This window comes from Xiphophorus hellerii, chromosome 7 (assembly GCF_003331165.1).
Source record: "Xiphophorus hellerii strain 12219 chromosome 7, Xiphophorus_hellerii-4.1, whole genome shotgun sequence".
NCBI lineage: Eukaryota > Metazoa > Chordata > Actinopteri > Cyprinodontiformes > Poeciliidae > Xiphophorus > Xiphophorus hellerii.
Window position 1 is genome coordinate 19,695,204 of NC_045678.1, and position 19,883 is coordinate 19,715,086.

General features: G+C 38.6%; 1 protein-coding gene and 1 long non-coding RNA gene across 3 annotated transcripts in view; one reads left to right on the forward strand and one right to left on the reverse strand.

Annotated features, from left to right (window-relative positions):
- Nucleotides 1-19,294, forward strand: part of igf2bp2a (insulin-like growth factor 2 mRNA binding protein 2a) — a 77,858-nt gene extending 58,564 nt beyond the window's left edge. Inside the window, exons 9-16 of one of the 2 annotated variants that reach the window (XM_032566835.1) lie at nt 1,221-1,356; nt 3,266-3,412; nt 3,833-3,901; nt 11,559-11,681; nt 12,074-12,148; nt 12,308-12,439; nt 12,734-12,847; nt 13,460-19,294. In XM_032566835.1, the coding sequence (XP_032422726.1) occupies nt 1,221-1,356; nt 3,266-3,412; nt 3,833-3,901; nt 11,559-11,681; nt 12,074-12,148; nt 12,308-12,439; nt 12,734-12,847; nt 13,460-13,558 (895 nt within the window). In that variant the 3' untranslated portion in view covers nt 13,559-19,294. The remainder of the gene's footprint in view (nt 1-1,220; nt 1,357-3,265; nt 3,413-3,832; nt 3,902-11,558; nt 11,682-12,073; nt 12,149-12,307; nt 12,440-12,733; nt 12,848-13,459) is intronic. The other variant, XM_032566836.1, reaches the window with a different exon arrangement.
- Nucleotides 5,113-11,552, reverse strand: LOC116722667 (uncharacterized). The gene is made up of 2 exons (XR_004339815.1): nt 11,379-11,552; nt 5,113-5,693 (listed from the first exon to the last, which is right to left on the reverse strand). It is a non-coding gene; the product is annotated as an uncharacterized LOC116722667 (long non-coding RNA).
- Nucleotides 19,295-19,883: the final 589 nt, after the last annotated feature.

Below are 19,883 nucleotides of genomic sequence, written 5' to 3' on the forward strand. Positions count from 1 at the left end.
AAGTGATGTTCTATTAAGTGTGCAGTCACTGGAAAGGTAAGAGTGAAAAAGGGAGGATTGATTTTGTTGGATGTGCGATGGTTTTCTTCACTCAAAGTTTTTTTATGAGCATTTTTGTCTTTATTAGCTGTAAAAAGCAGAAACCATTCACTATTTTCCAAGCGCTGCAGGTTTTGGTCAGATGGATGATCTCTTTTTCTCTTTCTTGTTCGCGTTGCGGTGCTGCCGTTCCCAGGCTGACCTTGCCTCACTCGTTGTTTTAAGACTCATTTCACACAATGTTTCACAGAAAGCTTGTTTTACTCATCCTGCAGAGGCTTCGGCCTGAGAAGAGAGCTGGAAAATGTCTTCCCGACTTGTCTCCCGAGAGGCTTTGAAAACAAACAGGAAAAAAACCTCCATTATGTCAGCAGGGCTATCTTAGTTATGGCTAGTGGACTGCAAATTGCGTATGTGTGATCTTAAACTTGTAAACAGAAATTGTGCCAGCATCCCAATCCAAACAGGTCTGGGAAGAATCCTGGCAAAGTATTTGCTTTGATAGCATTCAACCATGAACTTCAATGTATTTTGTTGGTAATTTTGGTTTTATCTCAACCCAAAACAGCGACTAATTGTGAACTGAAAGTAAAGAAAATAAAAATCTGAAAAGTATACAGTGGAAAATTTTTTGCCCATTATTCTTTCCAGTGTAACTTAAATTCATTTGTAATGAGATTAAATGACACACAGGCTGACTCCACTTCCTAATTCGTAAACTTCTGCAGGCAATTGAGCGCACTGGTGTATCAGAGTAAATGTGCTTGTATACAAATGCACACCACACTTTTCAGGTCTGTATCTGTGAAAAATGTTGAGGCCTTTTATCCTTTTTACCCCATTTAACAATCATGCACAACTTTATGTTGGTCTGTCTCAGAAAATTCCAATAAAATACATTGAGGTTTGTGGTTTTCTTGCTATAAAAAGCGAAAGGCACAAATAATTTTGCAAATCTCTGCTTTTCTGGCGGGGTGTTAATATTATGCAAGCAGATGTAAAAACACCAACACCTAAATACATATCGCAGCTAAAGTGTTGTTTGGATGCAATTAAATTGAATTTTTAAAATAAACATGTTTAAATATATTGAGTTTTAGTAAAAAATGATGCAGAAAGATACTGAATCTGAGTAATCCTACATTTTCTCTTGTGATTTGTGTGTGCGCTCTGTGTTTCAGGTTACAAGACTTAACCATTTACAACCCTGAGAGGACCATCACGGTGAAGGGAAGCTTGGAGGCTTGTTGTAAAGCCGAGGTGGAGATCATGAAGAAGCTGAGGGAAGCCTACGAGAACGATATCGCTGCTATAAATGTAAGCCCTCTGCGCGGTTTCTGTGCCGTTCTTGTGGTGATTATGACCGTCAGGTGACTCACACAGACTGACAGGTGAGCGGCGGAGAGGACTGGGGGTTTGACCGCAGGACCATATTAGCTTCCCCCGTAGTGTGTTACCGCCAGCATTAGTAAGGCCCGCTCTGTAAACAGATAACAGTAAACGATCGCTGAATAGCTCATTAAGTGAGCTGAGTGTTTGAGTGCAGCCTGTCTCCGTGCCTCTGACTCACACTCCCTTCCCCGCTGTGTGTGTCTGCGTCCCTGCTGTAACACACCGCGTTTCCCAGCATCCATCTGATATCTGCAGGCCGCTCTTTCGCCCGGCTCCTCTTTCACACCAGCCCCGTGACATCATAAGCCGCTGGGGTCAAGCCTCGGACGAAGAGGAACAGCGGGAATGTCACGCACTGCGTGCTCTCTGCTGCACCGCTGATGAGCATGAAGGGAGTGGATGAACACGACGCTCATCAAGAGCAACAGCTGAAACTCCTGGAGATGCACATGAGATCTGTTTTAAGCTACTTTTATCAAGTGTGTCAGGTCAGCTGGTTCTCCACTGTTGTTATTGCTTTAGTATTAAATTATCACCAGGCAGTATCATTCAGAGACTACATCCCTCTGGGTTGGTTTTGTTTCTGTCACGTTGAGCTGTGAGCGGAGTGGGCCATCTAGAGGGAATCTTTCGATATTACAAAGAACATTCAGAAATGAAGGGCGACAGAGGAAACTGGAGGTTTTGTCATGACCCCGGAAACAAGAGCAGCTGACTTGGCTTTGAGGGCAGAGCCATTTTCAGGATTTTTGGGGGAATCGATTTGGAAAAGCTCAGGTGTTTATGACTGGTTCAAACAATTATAGGCACAAATAAAACCCTCTAGTAAAGTTAAATTGTTTCAGAAGTTATTAGAAGCTTAAAAAGCTGTAGCCATGTTATGTTTTCTAAAATTGTTTAAAGATATTGTAATGTCAGTGTGTATAAACATTTGAATTTAAAGAAAGTAATTCAAGCAATCTCACTTTCTCTTTATTTATTCATTTACTAATCTGTAATATTTGGCAAATCAAAATAATTTTGGTAAGTCTGACTTAACACAGTGAAGGTTTAGTCTGATTTAATGTCAGTGAGGAAAAAATTTTGTGCATTTTTTACAATTTATGTAATCAAATCCTTATGACATGCTTCTGTGCAACAACTTTAAAAACAACAGCAACTGTTTAAGAATCAGTCTTTGGTGGATAGTGGGTTCAAATCCTCCCTGGGGATTTTATATGTTCCCCCTGTGTGTTTGTTTCCCTTTGGGGACTCTGGCTTCCTCACATCAGCCTTAAACATGCTTGTTAAGTTAATTGGCCTATGTATGAGTGTGTGCATGTGTGGTTGTGTGTTCCTGTGATTCACTGGTAACCTGTGCAGAGTGTACCCTGTCTCTTGCACATTGACTGCTGGAGATAAGCACCAGCCAAGATCGATTAGATTTTTACAGCTGCTTATGTTTTGGAAATTTTAATCTCTGTCTTTTTTATTTCTTGCATCATCAACAGTTTTATCTCCAGAACACTCAGTAGTGGTATAAGATACACAGGAATTTAACTTTGTTTCTGTGGCTATACCCATTATTCCACCATTACATGTTCCTACATATAAAAATCAAATTTTCACCCCAGCTTGGAAGATATCAGTAGATCAGCTATATTGGCCATTGAAAAGGAGATTTTTGGAGTTGCTAGCTACTGTATGTTGGTGATGTCCTCCCAAGGCAAGATCAATTAGGCATTTCAGAGATGTGAAGTCCTTGTTAACAACTAAGACTTTCGCTAAGCTTTGTCTTAAACAAGGGAAAAATAAGAGTTCAATTAATTAAATCCAAATCATTATTCCTTTGCAGCAACAAGCTAACTTGATCCCAGGCTTAAACCTGAACGCTCTGGGCATCTTCTCCTCTGGTCTGCCGGTGCTGCCCCCTGCTGCTGCTGCTGCTGGACCACGTGGTGCAGTGCCCCCTGTTGCACCAACAGGATACAACCCATTCTTAGTGAGTCCTCTTCTTTTTTCTTTCCTCTGAACTGCTATTTATGCCTTAAGTTCCTTTTTGGATTAGTTTTGTCTGTGTTTGCAGGACATGGTAAACCATGTTCTCCTTGAAGTGCTTTTAGAGACAACAGTACAGTGTTGACTCAGGTCTTCCTGCGTGATGTAGTTTGAAACAAGCAGAATTCCCCCAACTTATTTTGATATGAGTCAGTATGTGTGCGAAACAAAGTCTCCACTCATTTCCCAGTGTAAGTGGTGTGAGACAGTGCACGAGAATGCATGAGCATGCTTCACGGTCAAAATGATGAGTATGTGATTTACTGTGAGTGTGCGCCCTGAAGTCTTCCCCCCAATAATTAACCCCGTTTGTGTTTGTGTGGGTGTTAACATGCCATCTGATGGGGCTGTTTGTCACTTCCAGAGTCACTCTTCACATCTCAGTGGCCTGTACGGGGTTCCTTCAGCAAGTGCCATGCCCCACCAGCACTCAGTACGTTCCCTCTGCTCTGTACACCATTCACTTCCACCTCAGTCATCTCAGACTATCTCTGAAGTTTACTCACTGCTGTGTGTCAGATTACAAAACACCTGTGACAGAAATACAGAAAGTAAAGGAGTTTCTACTCTTCAGTCCACTTCTGAATGGCTCATAAATAAATAAATAAATAATGCACAATTTGAATAGTCCAGGCTTAAATTTGACCCAGATGCTGTAGTATGAGCTTAAAAAGGCTGTTTTGTTTCTTATACCTCATTCATATAAGGGGGGAAATTAAATGACCTTTCCAAAGGTTAAATATTTCCTTAGACCTTAGCAGCTGGTTAAAAAAGAAGAATGTAGTTTGTTAGAACATGTTTTTAGATAAATCAGGAAACAACCATAACACTCTTTTAAGTATTTTGTTTCCATAACTGTTACATAAACATTCAATTTAATCCCATTAAACTTCAATGGAAAAAACATTATAAGGGATCAAGTAGATGATTCCCAAGCAGCTATTAGCTGAAACTCCAGCGTATCAACGCAAATTAACTGAAGGATCATTCCTACGAGTCTGGTAATAGGTTTCCTAAATATTTTCCCTTCTTTTATGAATATGTAACTTTCATATACTGCAGTTAGAAATATCTTATCCTGCCCTCCTCTTCTCTCATTTTTGATAATTAGATACAGAATCCATGAAGAGTAAAATTGCCAAATAACAATACATAAAAATAATACGCTATTACATACGGAAATAATTATATTTACCTCAATTAAATGTATTGATTTCTTTTTTTAAACTAGATATAATTATTTTATGATTTAACAAACTACATCACGTTTCTGTGCTAAAGCACATCATGAAATAATTTAATTGATGAGTCAACTTCTCTCATCAAACTCAGTGGGATGAATTAGGTCTGCTTTTATCCTTATTTTCACTGGAAGTTACCTTCAATAAATTGTTGTAATTTATGTACTACAAGCTCTGGGAGAGCAACTCAATCCTCTATATCTCTAGTTTGGTCTGAATTATCTGTAACAAGTTCATAAAATATCATAATTATTTCAGACAGGATCAACGTTAGCCCGGCTAACATTGAGAGAGTGCTACCTTCGGCTAACACTCTTTCATGAACTTATAAAAGATATTTCAGACCAAACTAGGATTATAAAGGTTGACATTTCTCACCCAGAGCCTGAGGTAAATAAATAACAACAAATGAATTATATTGATGTTATTTCTGTGCTTTCCAGTAAAAATATTGACCTCAGAGTCTTAGCAAACTTGGAAGACATTGTCTTGACTTGCTGTTTGAGCCAGCCAATCAGATGTCAGGGTCCGTCTTGAAGCTGCCCTAAACCCGCCCACTGAGCTTGACAGGTGAATTTGTCAGTTTCATGATGTGTAGTTATTTAATAAATAATTATTTCAATTATTATATAAAATTGTATAAAATAAAAATTTATTTATTGTAATTTGGCACGCTTCACTTTCCGTAGGAATAAAAAAAAAAATTAGTAGTGAAATGCAGCCAAAGAAAAAAATCTTCTGACAGTCTTAAGCAACTTTTAGTCAACATCATTATTTGCTTCCATTGAAGAGAGTTCTGCATATTTACAGTAAGTGATGTAAATAATAGGGCATTGCAGCTTCTCAGTAAGCATTTTGTGTAAGGGAGAGATGGTGGATCTGCTGTTTTCCATCGCATAGTCACTAAAACATCACAAATATTTCTGGTGGGGGACTTTTCAGCCTGGAATTATACTGTGGTTTGTCAAAATTCACTTTAAAAACCTCAATGGGACTTCCGCTTCCGGCATGCCTGAGTAGAGACGCTTGCAGACGACGCACTGACCGAAATATCTTTTAATTTACCTGTTATTAAAATTTAATTCCACCTACACTTCCAGAAGACGCTACTACAATGACCTCGTCACAAAAGTCTACAAGAAGAGAACAGAAGATGGGGAAAAATGATGATGCGAAGACGACACAGAAACAGCTAACACTTGATGCTAGCTTAACTCAGAATGAAACAGGGACCGACTTGCTAATGCTAACAGAGCTCCGCAAATTTCGAGAAGAATCTGGAACGGCGCAACGAGACATTTTAGAATCCCAATCCCGGATGGAGGCATCGATTGCAGAAATAAAAAAGAGAATCGATTCACTGGAAGAGAGACTGAACACAGCGGAAGAGAGAGTGAGTAACGCAGAAGATCGTGGCCTACAGCAGGAAAGGGTGCTAGCTTACTTACTCAAAAAAGACGCCAAAGTAGCTGCAAAATTGGATGATATAGAGAATAGGATGCGCAGGAACAATATAAGAGTGTATGGGATAAAGGAAGATTCAGAAGGAAAAGAGATGATCCCGTTTATTAAAGATTTTTTAAAATCTGCGCTGAAGCTGCCTGAAGGCACGGACATTTGCATTGAAAGAGCCCACAGAGCTACAGTTCCGAAGCCGAAGTCGACATCTCCACCGAGATCCATAATAGTTCGCTTTCTGGATTCCAGTGTTAAGCAGCTGGTACTACAGTGTGCATGGAAGCAGCGGGACGTGGAGTTTCGGGGAAACAAAATTTTCTTTGACCAAGATTACTCCACGGAGGTACAGAGAAAAAGAAAACAAGTGCGTGAAGTCATTAAAAAGCTGAAGGAACGCAACATAAAGGCACAGTCACCATACCCGGCTCAACTTAGACTGTTTTTGGATAAGGGTGTCAAGACCTTCCCCTCTCTTTTGGAGGCCCAATCCACTCTGAAGGAACTCGGGATCCCGGTGGAGGTGGATGAGCGGGACGTCCTGGAGAGAGATTTGCTAAACAACAATTGGCAGACCCAGGGGAGACGTGGAAGGGCCGATCCAGGTCTGGATAACATGGACATCAGGGCCATACTAAACTCGGTGGATCAGCACAAGCAGGGTTGAGACGGTACTGTTTTACCTGATTCTATCCTGATTTAGCCGACATTTTATTCAAAGGTGGATCTTGTTAAAAGTATAAATAAGGACATGCAGGTATAATATTACATTAATACTTATGGACTATCGGTTGGCGTATTCGCAGTGAGTGTTTTACTTTTTTCCCCTTTTTTTCTTTTTTTTTTTTTATTGGGCATTTAGTGCAGTAGAATAGGAAACTATGTGGTCTACTGCTTACACACAAGGTGTACTCCGCCCAGGGAGACCATTATCCCTGTCCATTTTACATCAGGAGTGTGCTGCCTATGTTTTCCAAAAGAGCAGCACATGGAATAGTTGGAAGTTCTGTGAAGATGAAGATCTGACTACTTGTTCATTCTGTTCATTGTTTTTCAGCGAGCTGATTTTGAATGTTAGAGATATTTGCATAGGGATCAATATATTACTGGAGGGATGTAACTTTTTTTTTGTTTTCATATAAATATGACGACTTTGAAAATTGTTACTTACAATATTAATGGAGTAAATCACGTTATAAAAAGGAAAAAAATTCTAACGCAATTAAAAAGGTTGAATTGTACAATTGGGCTTTTACAAGAAACTCATTTAAATGAGATAGAACATGCTAAATTAAAGAGAGACTGGGTGGGACAGATATTTAGCGCATCCTATGGAAACTACAAAAAAAGAGGAGTAGCAATACTGTTTCATAATTCTTTATGCTTTGTAGCAGAAAACGTACTCAAAGATAAAGAAGGCCGCTGGATAATGGTTGTTGGTTCAGTTGGAGGAACCACTCTTACAATTATGAATATTTACGCCCCAAATGAGGATAATCCAGGTTTTTTTAAAGAGCTAGCCCAAATTTTAGCGGGTCATTCAAAAGGAACGATTATTTTAGGTGGAGACTTTAATTGTGTCTTGAATCATTACATGGACAAATTTCCATTAGAACAAAAATATCAATTATCAAAAACAAAAGCGTTGAAGAGCCTATTGGAGGAGTTGGGGCTGGTTGATATATGGCGTGCAAAACATCCAAAGATCAGAGATTATACTCACTTCTCAAAAGTTCATAGAAGCCATTCCAGAATAGACTTCTTTTGCGTTCCCAAACAAGCAGCTCACAGAGTGGTGGACTGTCATATTGAACCTCAAACTATCTCAGATCATGGACCTGTGATAATGTCTTTAAATGTCGACCTGGAGAAACCTTTTAAGTTATGGAGATTGAATGTATCACTTTTAAATAATCCGGAGACAATCCGATATATAAAAGACGAATTAAAGTTTTTTTTAGATATTAATGATAAGGACGAGATTTCACCATCTACTCTATGGGACACAGCCAAAGCATACTTGAGGGGTAAAATTATTTCATTCTCTTCAAAAGTTAAAAAGGAACGTGAGAAAAAACAAGAAAACTTACAAGAACAGATTAAGAAACTTGAGATTAAACATAAAAGAACAAATGAAGATAATGTATTACAGGAACTTAGAAAATGTAGACAAGATTTGAATGAGTTACTAACTTATAAAGCAGAGGGCGCTTTACGTTTCACAAACCAAAAATACTATGAGCAGGGAAATAAAGCAAGTAGACTATTAGCATTTCAACTAAGAAAATCGCAGGCAAGTCGGACCGTTCAAAAAATTACGTGCCCAGTATCCAAAAAACTAGTATCTCATCCCAAAGAAATCGCAAATGCATTTTCAAAATACTATAGACAACTATATAATTCGGAGACTAATCCTAACAAATTAAATAAAATTAGGCAATTTTTGCAACGAATTAATCTTAATAAACTTGACGAGGAGGAGGCTAAATCATTAGTGGGGACAATTACCGAAGAAGAGATAAAATCTGTTATAGGAAAGCTTAAAAATAATAAATCACCTGGAGCGGACGGATTTCCAGGAGAATTCTATAAATGCTTTCAGGCTGAGCTTATCCCACTCCTATACAGAGTGTTTAATTATGCTCTAGGTTCCAAAGATCCACCTAAAACATGGGCAGAAGCAATTATCTCGGTCATATACAAAGAAGGTAAAGACCCCACACAATGCGCCTCGTACAGACCAATAAGTCTGCTCTGTAATGACGTTAAGATTTTAAGTGCCATCTTGGCCAAAAGACTACAAAAGATTATTAATAAACTTATCAATCCTGATCAGACAGGCTTTATACCCAATAGACTCGGAATAAATAATATCAGACGTACCCTAAATATAATTTCAATTGGTCAACAAAGCCCTCACACATCCATGCTTCTCGGCCTAGACGCCGAGAAGGCATTTGATCGGGTGGATTGGTTGTTCCTGAAGCAGGTTCTATTGAAGATGGGCTTTAATGAAAACTTTATCAGTTGGTTTGGGGTGCTGTACTCCAGTCCAACCTCTAGAGTACGCGCTAATGGTTATATGTCAGAAAGTTTCCCCTTAAAAAGAGGAACTCGTCAGGGTTGCTGCCTTTCACTGATCCTGTTTGCTATCAGTATAGAACCACTAGCAGAATTAATAAGAACAGACTCATCAGTTCTAGGCATATCAGATAAAATCAGGACTCACAAACTATCACTGTATGCTGATGACGTCATTCTGTATATAAGAGACCCAATAACTTCTATACCAAATATTTTAAAATGTTTGAAGGACTTTGGTGTGGTCTCAGGATATAAAGTTAATGAATCAAAGTCAGAGGCCATGATGCTAAGAGGCTCCTGGCCCGCAGAACTATCTAAATCAGTGAATTTCAACTGGTCACCTGACGGATTTCGATATTTGGGAATCAATATTACCACGGATGTTTCCAAATTATATAAGGCAAATTTTGGGAAGCTATTGGACCAAATTCAAAAAGACTTAGATGGATGGGATATTTTACCGCTTTCCTTTTTTGGAAGGATTGAATCAATCAGAATGAATATTCTCCCTAGATTGTTGTATTTGTTTATGGCCCTTCCTATTTGGATTCCAACGACAAAATTAAATAAAATGCAAAAAATGATTTCTACATTTATTTGGCAGAAGAGAAAGGCCAGAATAAAACTTACTCAATTGACCAGTGGTAAACCTTATGGAGGTCTTAATGTACCAAACTTGAAATTATATTACTGGGCAGCACAACTACATGCAAGTGTAGGCTGGCTAACACAGAATAAAGAAACAACGTGGCTGACGCTGGAACAAAGCGCAAGCCCTAAATTTTCTTTACAGGCCCTTGTATTCTGCTCGACTGAAATCTGGCATAAGTACAAAATTACAAATTTATGGATGAAAAGCACTCAAAAGACTTTAAACATGATTAGAAAAAATATGAAAGCTCCTCAATCTATATCCAGAGCTACAAAAATTTTGGATATAATAGACTTTAAACCAGGGCGACAAGATCCAGGATTTCGAACCTGGCAAAGCAAGAACTTAATTTGTATTGATGACTTGTTTGAAGGGGAGATTCTGAAATCTTTTAGCCAGATTAAGGAGAAGTATGGATTGAGCGCATCTGATTTTTATAGATATTTACAGTTGCGAAGTTACCTGATGTCCCACACCGAATGGCCTCTTCTTAAGTCACGACCTACTGATTTAGAATTATTCTTTATAAAGATCACCAAAGAAAAAAAATCTAATAATACTGTGTCGAATTTATACAAATGCTTACAATCATGTCTGTCGACGGGATCTCCTGGGATAAAAGAAAGATGGGAACTAGAAATGAATGTTGTGATTGAAGATGAAGAGTGGGAGCAAGTGTGTGTAACTGGACATAAACTGACTAACAGTCCAACATGGAAAGAATTTTATTGGAAAATAATCGTTAGATATTTCAAAACTCCATATATTATTTCCAAATTTGATCAAGCTAAATCAAATTTGTGCTGGAGACAGTGCGGACTAGTTGGAGATCACACTCATGTCTTTTGGGATTGCCCAAAGATTAAGAAATTTTGGGAGGGAATTAGAGAGGAAATTTCAAATATTTTGCACACTTATATTGATTGGAACCCCCGGATCTTTGTTCTGGGAATTCCCCCAAATAATTTAAGTAAAGAAGAACAGTACTTGTTTGGAATCCTTGTTCTCGTAGCCAAAAAAATGATAACAGTATGTTGGTATAAACCTTTACCCCCTACTGTAAATCAATGGAAAGAGAAACTAGTGAACGTTTATACGATGGAGAAAATAACAGCAAAATTAAACTTGTCCACTGACTTATTTAAGAAAAGATGGAACCCTTTGAAGATATATTTCCAATTAATATTGTAGTAAGTAAGATAAATGTAAACACACAGGCACATATTTTATATGTAGATTTAACACATATCTCCGTTATAATAAAGACAAAAGTCACTCGAGAAAGATTTTTCCTTTATTTCATCCCCCATGTAAAAAATCCTTGATCTTCAGCTCGCCGACTTGTTTGGTTGTTGTTGTTCAACTGTTTGTCTGGTTGTATTGGAAATTGTTGTTTCTGACTTATTGTATTAATCATTGATTTTGAATATTGATCTGATAAAATAAAGTCTTTGTTCAAAAAAAAAAAAAAAAAAAACCTCAATGCATGAGCAATTACCACGCTAGGAAAGGATAATCATAAGTTAATCATAGTTAATAGGAAATGTTTCATTCAGAGATTTCCTTTTTTTTCCATTTCCTGATGAGTTGAGACTAAATTTTTGTGCTTCTTAAAGTTAATTGTTCCCTGCGTTGTGGTTCTTCTTTCTTTGGTTCAGCAACAGGCTCCAGAACAGGAGGTCGTCTACCTCTTTATTCCCACTCAGGCAGTCGGGGCCCTGATAGGCAAGAAGGGCCAGCACATCAAACAACTCGCCCATTTTGCAGGAGCTTCCATCAAGGTGGGTATTTTCGCATCACTCATTCTTTGACCTTCAGCGACAAATAACATTCAGAGTGGCTATAATCATTGGTTCACGCTGGAGTCCTCAAACATAAGCTAAACGTGCCATGCATTTTTAAAAAGCCAACCATTAAGCGGACGTTATTAAGTCGCAACTGATTGCCATGTGAGTCAGCAGCACCTAGCTGACCGCAGTCTGGGTGGCTTTTGTGATTAAACGGCAGATGACTCGAATATTGGACACTTCAGATAATATAACCAGAGGCAATTAATTTATTTGAATTTTTATATTGCATTCTTTGAATTTATGTTTAATTTATTTTTGAATATTTGACAGATGATTGGGTATTTGAGTGCTTCCTGTGAAGACGTATGAACGTTTCTTGACAGATTGCCCCAGCCGAGAGCCCAGATGTTGCTGAGAGGATGGTTATTATTACTGGAACTCCTGAGGCTCAGTTTAAGGTAAAAACACCAACTCAGTGTGATTCAATCATGAAGGAAATTTGGAATGTTTTTGCATGATTGACATTAGTGACCGATGCTATAGTAAACATCAGTGAACCGTTGTTGTCCCCACTTTCCCCAGTCTCTCCTTGCCTCATTCCCTCCTTTATATTCCAGGCCCAAGGTCGGATATTTGGGAAGCTGAAAGAGGAGAACTTCTTCTCAGGAAAGGAGGAGGTCAAACTGGAGACGCACATCAAGGTTCCCTCAACCGCAGCCGGCAGAGTCATTGGCAAAGGTGGCAAGACGGTGAGCACACTCTTAGTTATTCAAAAGAAATTATATTTACACTATGAAAAACATTTTAACTTCACATTTTGTGTGTTTCAGTCAGTCAGTTTATGGGGTAATAAGGACCCAACAAACATCCTCAAAAGAATGGCTCCAAAAAATATCTAGAGCCTAAAGCTAACATGACATGTCCACCGCATGATGAGATCTGTAAATGTTTATGACCAAGACAATGTCTGTGTTTAGTAAGTGAGCCTGCAGGTGAAATCTGATCCAGGATCTTAATCTGTGTTGATGCATGATGTGTTTCAGGTTAACGAGCTGCAGAACCTGACGAGTGCAGAGGTCATTGTACCGCGGGACCAAACTCCTGACGAGAACGACGAGGTCTTTGTGAAAATCAGCGGGCATTTCTTCGCCAGCCAGGTACACAGAAACCAATCCAGCACAGAATGAAAGATTGTTGTTTTCGGGCATCTCTGGGTGATTTCATTTTTCTTTGGAGCCAAATTTGTTTCTCTAAAAGTTGAGAGGAAAAAAAAAGTAATTCAATCAACCAGAGCTTGAGCTTTAATGTACGGCAACAAGGAGTCAAATAAATCAAAATGAAAAACCTACTTTTAAGTTGAGTTAAAGGGTCAGCAATATGTTTCTATAGTGATTTGCAAAAGTATTAATTCCCAATGAAATTGTTTATATTTTATGATGTTACACCCACAAACCTTAACATATTTTATCAGGATTCTATGATTGTGATTGTGCAACAAAAAAAAGGAACTGGAATAAAGAGCCATTGAAATGTTTCTTGGGCTCATATTTTCTGAAGGCTCCAACATAGCTGATATTCTTCTATCTGTGTCTAAACTAAAATATATATTCCTGTACTTGGTTCGGGTTTTTAAATGAGACAAAAAAACGTTCACTGCTCTCACATTGCTACGAGACAAGGATCCATATCCAGCTTCGGACAGGAAATCTGCATCTTGTTTCACATTTTGCACACACGTCACTCTCACCTGTTCCTGTTTCCTCCTGCAGACTGCACAGAGGAAGATCCGGGAGATCATTCAGCAGGTCAAACAGCAGGAACAGAAGCACCAGCAGGGCGCTGCCGTGTCACCGCACCACTCCAAGTGACCCAGCCAGGCGGCTCCAGCGGGCACCAGCCAATGAATGTAGCCCTCCCAAACGGACAGAGACTGACCCAGACTGAGGCCGAGGCCAAGGGCGAGGCGCGGGGCAGACCAGCAGCAGCGGCACCGGGATCAAAACCAAAGAACTTCGCTACGGGGGGAAACAAGTGAGAGCCAAAGGCTGAGGGCATTGTGTGCACTGCCAGCCCTGTGAGAGCAGACAGAGTGGGAGAAAATGGACTGATAGAATAAAAGAAAAAAAAAGACCAAAAAAGAAAAAGGAGAAGAGAGGTTTAAACAGTATAAAATTTGGGAAATAATGTCTTATGAGTAAAAAAAAACAACAAAAAGAAACACAGGAAATAATATGTTGCCCTGCATAACGTTATCTCTTTTTAGTTGGACTAACATAGGCCTAAACAGATCGAACAAATAAACCTATTAACACGAGTGCACACAAGGCATTTTGGATTGACGGTGTGAGTTAGAGCAAGAGCGAGTGGCGAAGAGAGCGACTCCTCTTTGTGAGAATATCCTTAGCAGTATTAATGCAGAGTAGAGACATACATTGATACACACTGAGAGTATGCACTGTTTTTTTTGTTTGTTTTTCTTCTTCTATCAGAATGACAGAACAACCTGGTCCAGTTTTAAATATGTTAGTTGGTTCAGGAGATTGAGCTGAGTTGGCCATAGAGAACGATCGACTTCACCCCGTTTTGTTTGCTGAATTTAAAACCCCTGAAAGTGAATCTGTTGAATGGTTCTGAGTCTTTGTAACAAGCCTGTGTGTGTGCCAACGCAAAAGATAACGTCCCCTTCCCGGCATCCCTCACTGTCATTTCTCATGCTTTGCTCTTTTTTTTTTCTTTAATCAATTATTTCTTTTCCGCTAATTTCTGTTTGGTTGCTCTCATCTGGCATTGCGTTCTTAATAGGTTCCTTGTTTTTGTTCCTTGTTTTTTTTCTTTTGTAGCCTTTTTGAAACATTGAACTGACTGCCACTTTTTTTTTGCTAAAGACAGGTGAAATGAGATTTAACTGTATCACTCTCCCATGCTGTGCAGCGATGTCTGAAACAGTCCGTATATATATATATATATATAAAAAAGGCTTTGACGATCAAAGAAAAAAAAAAATTACGTCTTAAAGAAGCGGCGCACCTTATCTAATGAGCAGGTAATCATTTGTTTTGAATGTGCACTGTCACACGCTTGGCCTTAAGGGGACGTCACAAGGGCCAACACAAAGTGGCAGAGGGCCCAGACAGAGGGGACAGGGTTAGGGTGGGAGGGCGAAAACATGTTTAGTTTTAGAGAATAGGCATGGGCCGGTAAGTAAAAACGCTGTGGAATCAGAGTATTTAGACAGAAATTTTATATATGACATAATCTTGCTATTGTTATTCATTAAAATCCACAAAGCAGCTACTAAAATACTGTAAAGTATAGTTATTATTACAGCTTCATGAAATGTTATCTACACCATAGATTTAATACTATGTTGATAAATGGAATTATGCAAAAGACTACAATAAATAGCCACTAAATTTAGTTGTAGTTTTCAAGTAAACAAGTGGGGGAGGGGAGGATGCAGGGCTACTTAATCCTCTGAACAGCCAGAGAAAACTCAGGTAAAATTATTATTTTCTCTGGCATGTTATTAAAAAGACTTTAAAGAAGACTCTTTGGGTGGAGGTTCTAACTGAGTGAAGAACACTTAAAGTCAGTAAATGTTGGAATCAGTGAAGTGTTTAAAAACTAAATCAATTGTGAAGAACTAAAGTTGTAAGAAGTGATTTCAAAAGAAATTATTTTTGTCAAGGTGTTCATTTTGGCTGCGAGAGAAAGCAAGACTTCTATCAGATAACAGGGTGGCTTAATAGAGCACAGCACAGTTTGTAATATTTTATCCTTGTGAGCTTTAACCTCTGTCACAGAAAATGCTGGTTTTGTAAATGCTGAGAGCCTTTTAAAAATCTTTGAGTGAAGATAAGGATCCATATTCACATGGTGACTGCTGCTTCTGTGATGCCACCAAAATGTCAAGTCTGCTCCCAATTAATACCGGTATTTTAATATGTTAATTATAGAAATTATTGAGAAATAATAATGTATTTAATCACACTTTTCTCAGGACCCCAATTTCTGGCAGACCCCTAACAACAGATGCACAGACTACACCAGCAAAGACGATGCAAAAGAATGTATTAAGTGCTGCACAACTTCAAGCCTGCAGCATCGACTCTGCGCAAAACATGTTGCTATTGGGATTAAGACCAGAGCTAACAATATCTATAACAGTCCATAACAGCGGAAACAAAGGGGCTCAGAGCCACATTAATTCAGTCTATGTCAGACCTGACTGTTTAGGTTGCATTTGTGCATTCAATGGATTCAGTCATCAATCAAAAGTGTCTTTAATTATAGAACTTTGCTTAATTTATCAGATAACTGATAAAAAGCAATCAATTGAGACTATAAAGTGAATTAATTTAGATAACCATTTTTAAATCACATCATATCTCTTCTCTAGTATAAGTAATTAATGACAATTCATGGCAAAAACATTAGAAAAAGTTATTTTTAATCTAAAGGAGAAATCAGAAATGGCTAAAATCGGTATGAGCAGGTCAAGGCTTTACAAAAATCAGCCTCAAAATCTGGATCGGCCGGTCTCTAGTGGGAACGAAAGGTTTTATCAATTTTTAATTGTTAGCTTTTTACAATCTTGCTACATGTTCATGCAGATAACTGGCCCATGCCTATTGGAGGTTGGGAGTCTAGGGGTGGGGCTTGGCACCGTATGACCTGTGGTACACACACAACCGCAAACGTGACCGCATCCACGTTTGGCTTTAACCCTCTCTTTGTCAGGGAGCTTTCTAAACAAACAGCATGACAGCTGTGAATGTACAATATGCAGCCTTTTTTTTTTAGAACACATCACTCCTGTCGTGTCCAGTAGGCCGGCCCAGCCACACAGATTGTCACCCTCTCGTTCATTCTTTTTCCTCTATTATATTGGAGTTTTTTTAAAAAAGTAATCGCTGGTGGCCGGCTGCCTCTATAAACCCTCTGGACTCGCAGGTCATGGTGTCCTTTTGTGCTTTACTTTGGAGAGACTGTGGAAGCTTGTTGCCTTATTTTGTCACCTCTTAAACATCACCCATCAGCTTCATCTTCCAGACGCAAGGTTATTGCCAATACGCACAGCTTCCTCCGTGTGTGTCTGTGTGTGTGTGCGTGCACGTACGTCTGTGTGTGTATGTATATATATATAAAAACAGAGTAATATTTATGAATCTATTTTTTCCTATTTTGTGATGAGATCTATTGATAAGAAACAAAAAAAAGAAAAGTCCTCTTCTGTTCTTCTTTCCCTCCCTCAGTGGGATACTGCCATATTATTTTGAAGGGAAGTGTTTATTTTCTTGAAAACTAAGACTATGAAAAATAATATAATAATAAATGATAAAAACCTGAAAAAATAGGAGAAAAGTCAAGTGAACCACGGCGTTAACTTTGGTTGGGATGTGAACAGTGCGCATGTCAGTATTGTGATCTACCTCAGGCTTCAGGGTACCTCAGTCCAATTTTTCATTTCCCCCCTTTTTTTTTTCCACATTTTGTATGCCTTGTTAACTGATCATTTTGAGCGTTTTTTTTTTTTTTTTTTAATGAAAAAGATCTGTACACCTTCAGGTGCAGCCGACTAGTGAAACTTTGCAAAACAATACTCCGTTGGACTGTGTTTGCCTGGACGCCATGCAACCTCTAAAGTCCAATTTGTTCGAAAAGAATGAAGTGTGAGATGTTAAAGGATAGATACCCGAGACATCGTGGGTAAGAAAGAAAGATAGATACAAATCAGAAAGAAACCAACCACCTATACCTCCTGTTTTTCCCAACTTTACCTTCAGGATTTTTTTTTTTAAAGAAAAAACTGTAAATGAAAAACAAATGATGTTTATTGACTTGTGAGATGTGAAATAGCGTTTTATACCAACCCACCTAATCTTACCAGCTCTGTTTGATAGAAACACACAGCAAACCGGGGCTGATTTTAAAGAAAACAACAAAGCTGCAAAAATACACTGACAGGACCTTTGAAAGCGGTGTAAAACCCAAGTCTTCTGTGCAGAATGTCAAAACCAGTCTAGTCATTTGCAATGTCACTGTGTACAACAGGAAAAACTGTATATCTGTAAACATGTACAATAGAGTCACGTATACATCGTTCTCTGACATTTTAAATCAGAGCGTGGCGGGAGAGTTTAGAGCATCGCAGCTTTCCTCAAACTGACCTCTAAACTTGATTTTTTTTTTGTTTTTGTTGTGCTGTACATTTCAGAATCACCTCTCTGAATCCATGGCTGACGTTAGATACTAAAAACAGAGCTGGGGCAAAAAAAGGAGGTAAACAAGCAAATAACATAGTGAGAGTTTTTGTTTAGGGCTGTTTTTTTTCTTTATTTGTGCTTGTAGGATGGCAGACTTTTAGTCTTCAGATGAGGTGGATCATTTTTTGTCCCAGTGAACACAAACTTGCAGTACTATATTAAAAGGTCTAACAAACTCACACAATGCCTGAGGCTGCCATTGCCGCCAGCCTCCCCACAGCCGGTACAGTACCTCATTCTGATGACTAGAGCTCACCAGACCTGATTCAAAATATCCTGACCTAACTAAAATGCAGTACGGTGCTTCGACTCCTTATATGGTCTGCTTCACCTTTAGTAGAGGGTTTGTCGGAGAAAACAGCTTTTCATTGTAGCACTGAGACTTTTACCGATGCTTGCAAATCTATGAGCGCTCCCTTTAAAACAGTTTTTCCACGTTGAAACAAGACATTTCAGTGTATTTTATTGGGAAAGGGAAAAGACGTGGTTTTCAACAACTTTTATTGAAAAACGTCTTGAATGGTTTGGCTTTCATTTGTATTCAGTCCTTTGGGATATGTCTCTATTGTACATCTAGAGAAGTTTTTGCCTATTTGTCTTTGCAAAAATAGGTCAAGTTCAGTCAGACCAGATTAATTAACTTGTCAGATCAGATTAATTAAGTTGTATTAACATCAACTTTGACAGTTCCTAAGTGAGCTTAGGTCTGTACTTGTACTAGGACATTCTAACCTATGTATATATGAACGATTCTAGAGTAGTTGTGGGTCTAGGGGTGTTGTTCTGGTGGAAACCAGGAGGCCTAATTTAAACCAATTAAGTAGCTTTAATGTCTCTTTATCCTGCTACAGCAGCCAGTTTTGTTCAGGTTTTAACCATCTAACCAAAATGGCAACCCCTAAATGTAATTTTTATGTTTGTACACAGACAGAAGAAGCCAGAATTGATGAGAAACTAGTTTCAGTACAGAAAGGATAACTTTAAGAATAGATTTGGCAGTGAAAACCTTACAGCTCTGAAACTAAATCTTTAGATTTACCAAATAGAAATATGAGAATGTCCTCATTAATGATGGGACAGTTGTGTACAGAAAGGATGGCTGATTTCTCAACATTAAAAATATATGCATCCAAGACATGAAATACAAAAGCGGACCTGAGTGGCTAAAAGGAATGTACCATCTCAAGCTGTGCTGAAAGCTATTGGGAATAGATGTGCTTTTAAAAGAGACTGAAAAACATGAAGGAAATATGTCTAATATCTGAAGTCCACTTGTTCCACTGTTCAACTGAAAAAGCCTGATTTCCTCTAGGCTTCGGGTTAGTTCTGGGAAAAAAACCCCCAAAACAGCTGATTTAACGTTCAGCGAAGGACCATGAGGCTGGTTAGATAGATACGCTGGAGCAAAATCAATGAGGTATTTATGACCTAGAAGAAGGAATTTAAAATCAGCAGTCAGTGGAGAGAGGACAGAGTAGATGAGATGTGATCCAGGTAAAAAATAGAGAACAGCGTTTTGAACGAGCTGGAAGTACAAATGGGAGGCTAAACGGACCCCAGAGAAAATGCAACGTGGTAAATCATGTCTTTTTCTCTCCAGGTCTTGAATCAAAAGACAGGGTTTATGTATTTGTTCACTAAAAGAAGCTATTTTACAAAATAAAACAGATAAATTTCTTGTTTAAAATCTGAATCCATGTTAAATCCTCCTACTTCATTGACACATCACTTAGTGTTACGTGCATCTCTTAAAATCCCAGTAAAACACACTGAAGCTCTTGGTTGTAATGCGACATAAAAAAATGGGTGTGAATACTTTTGCAAGGCACTGTAGTTTATTTAATATTCTTTGGATACGTTTTATAGAGTGCGCTGACGTTGCGGCTCTTTTTCCTGCATTGCAGACGGCCCTGCAGGCCTCTATCTC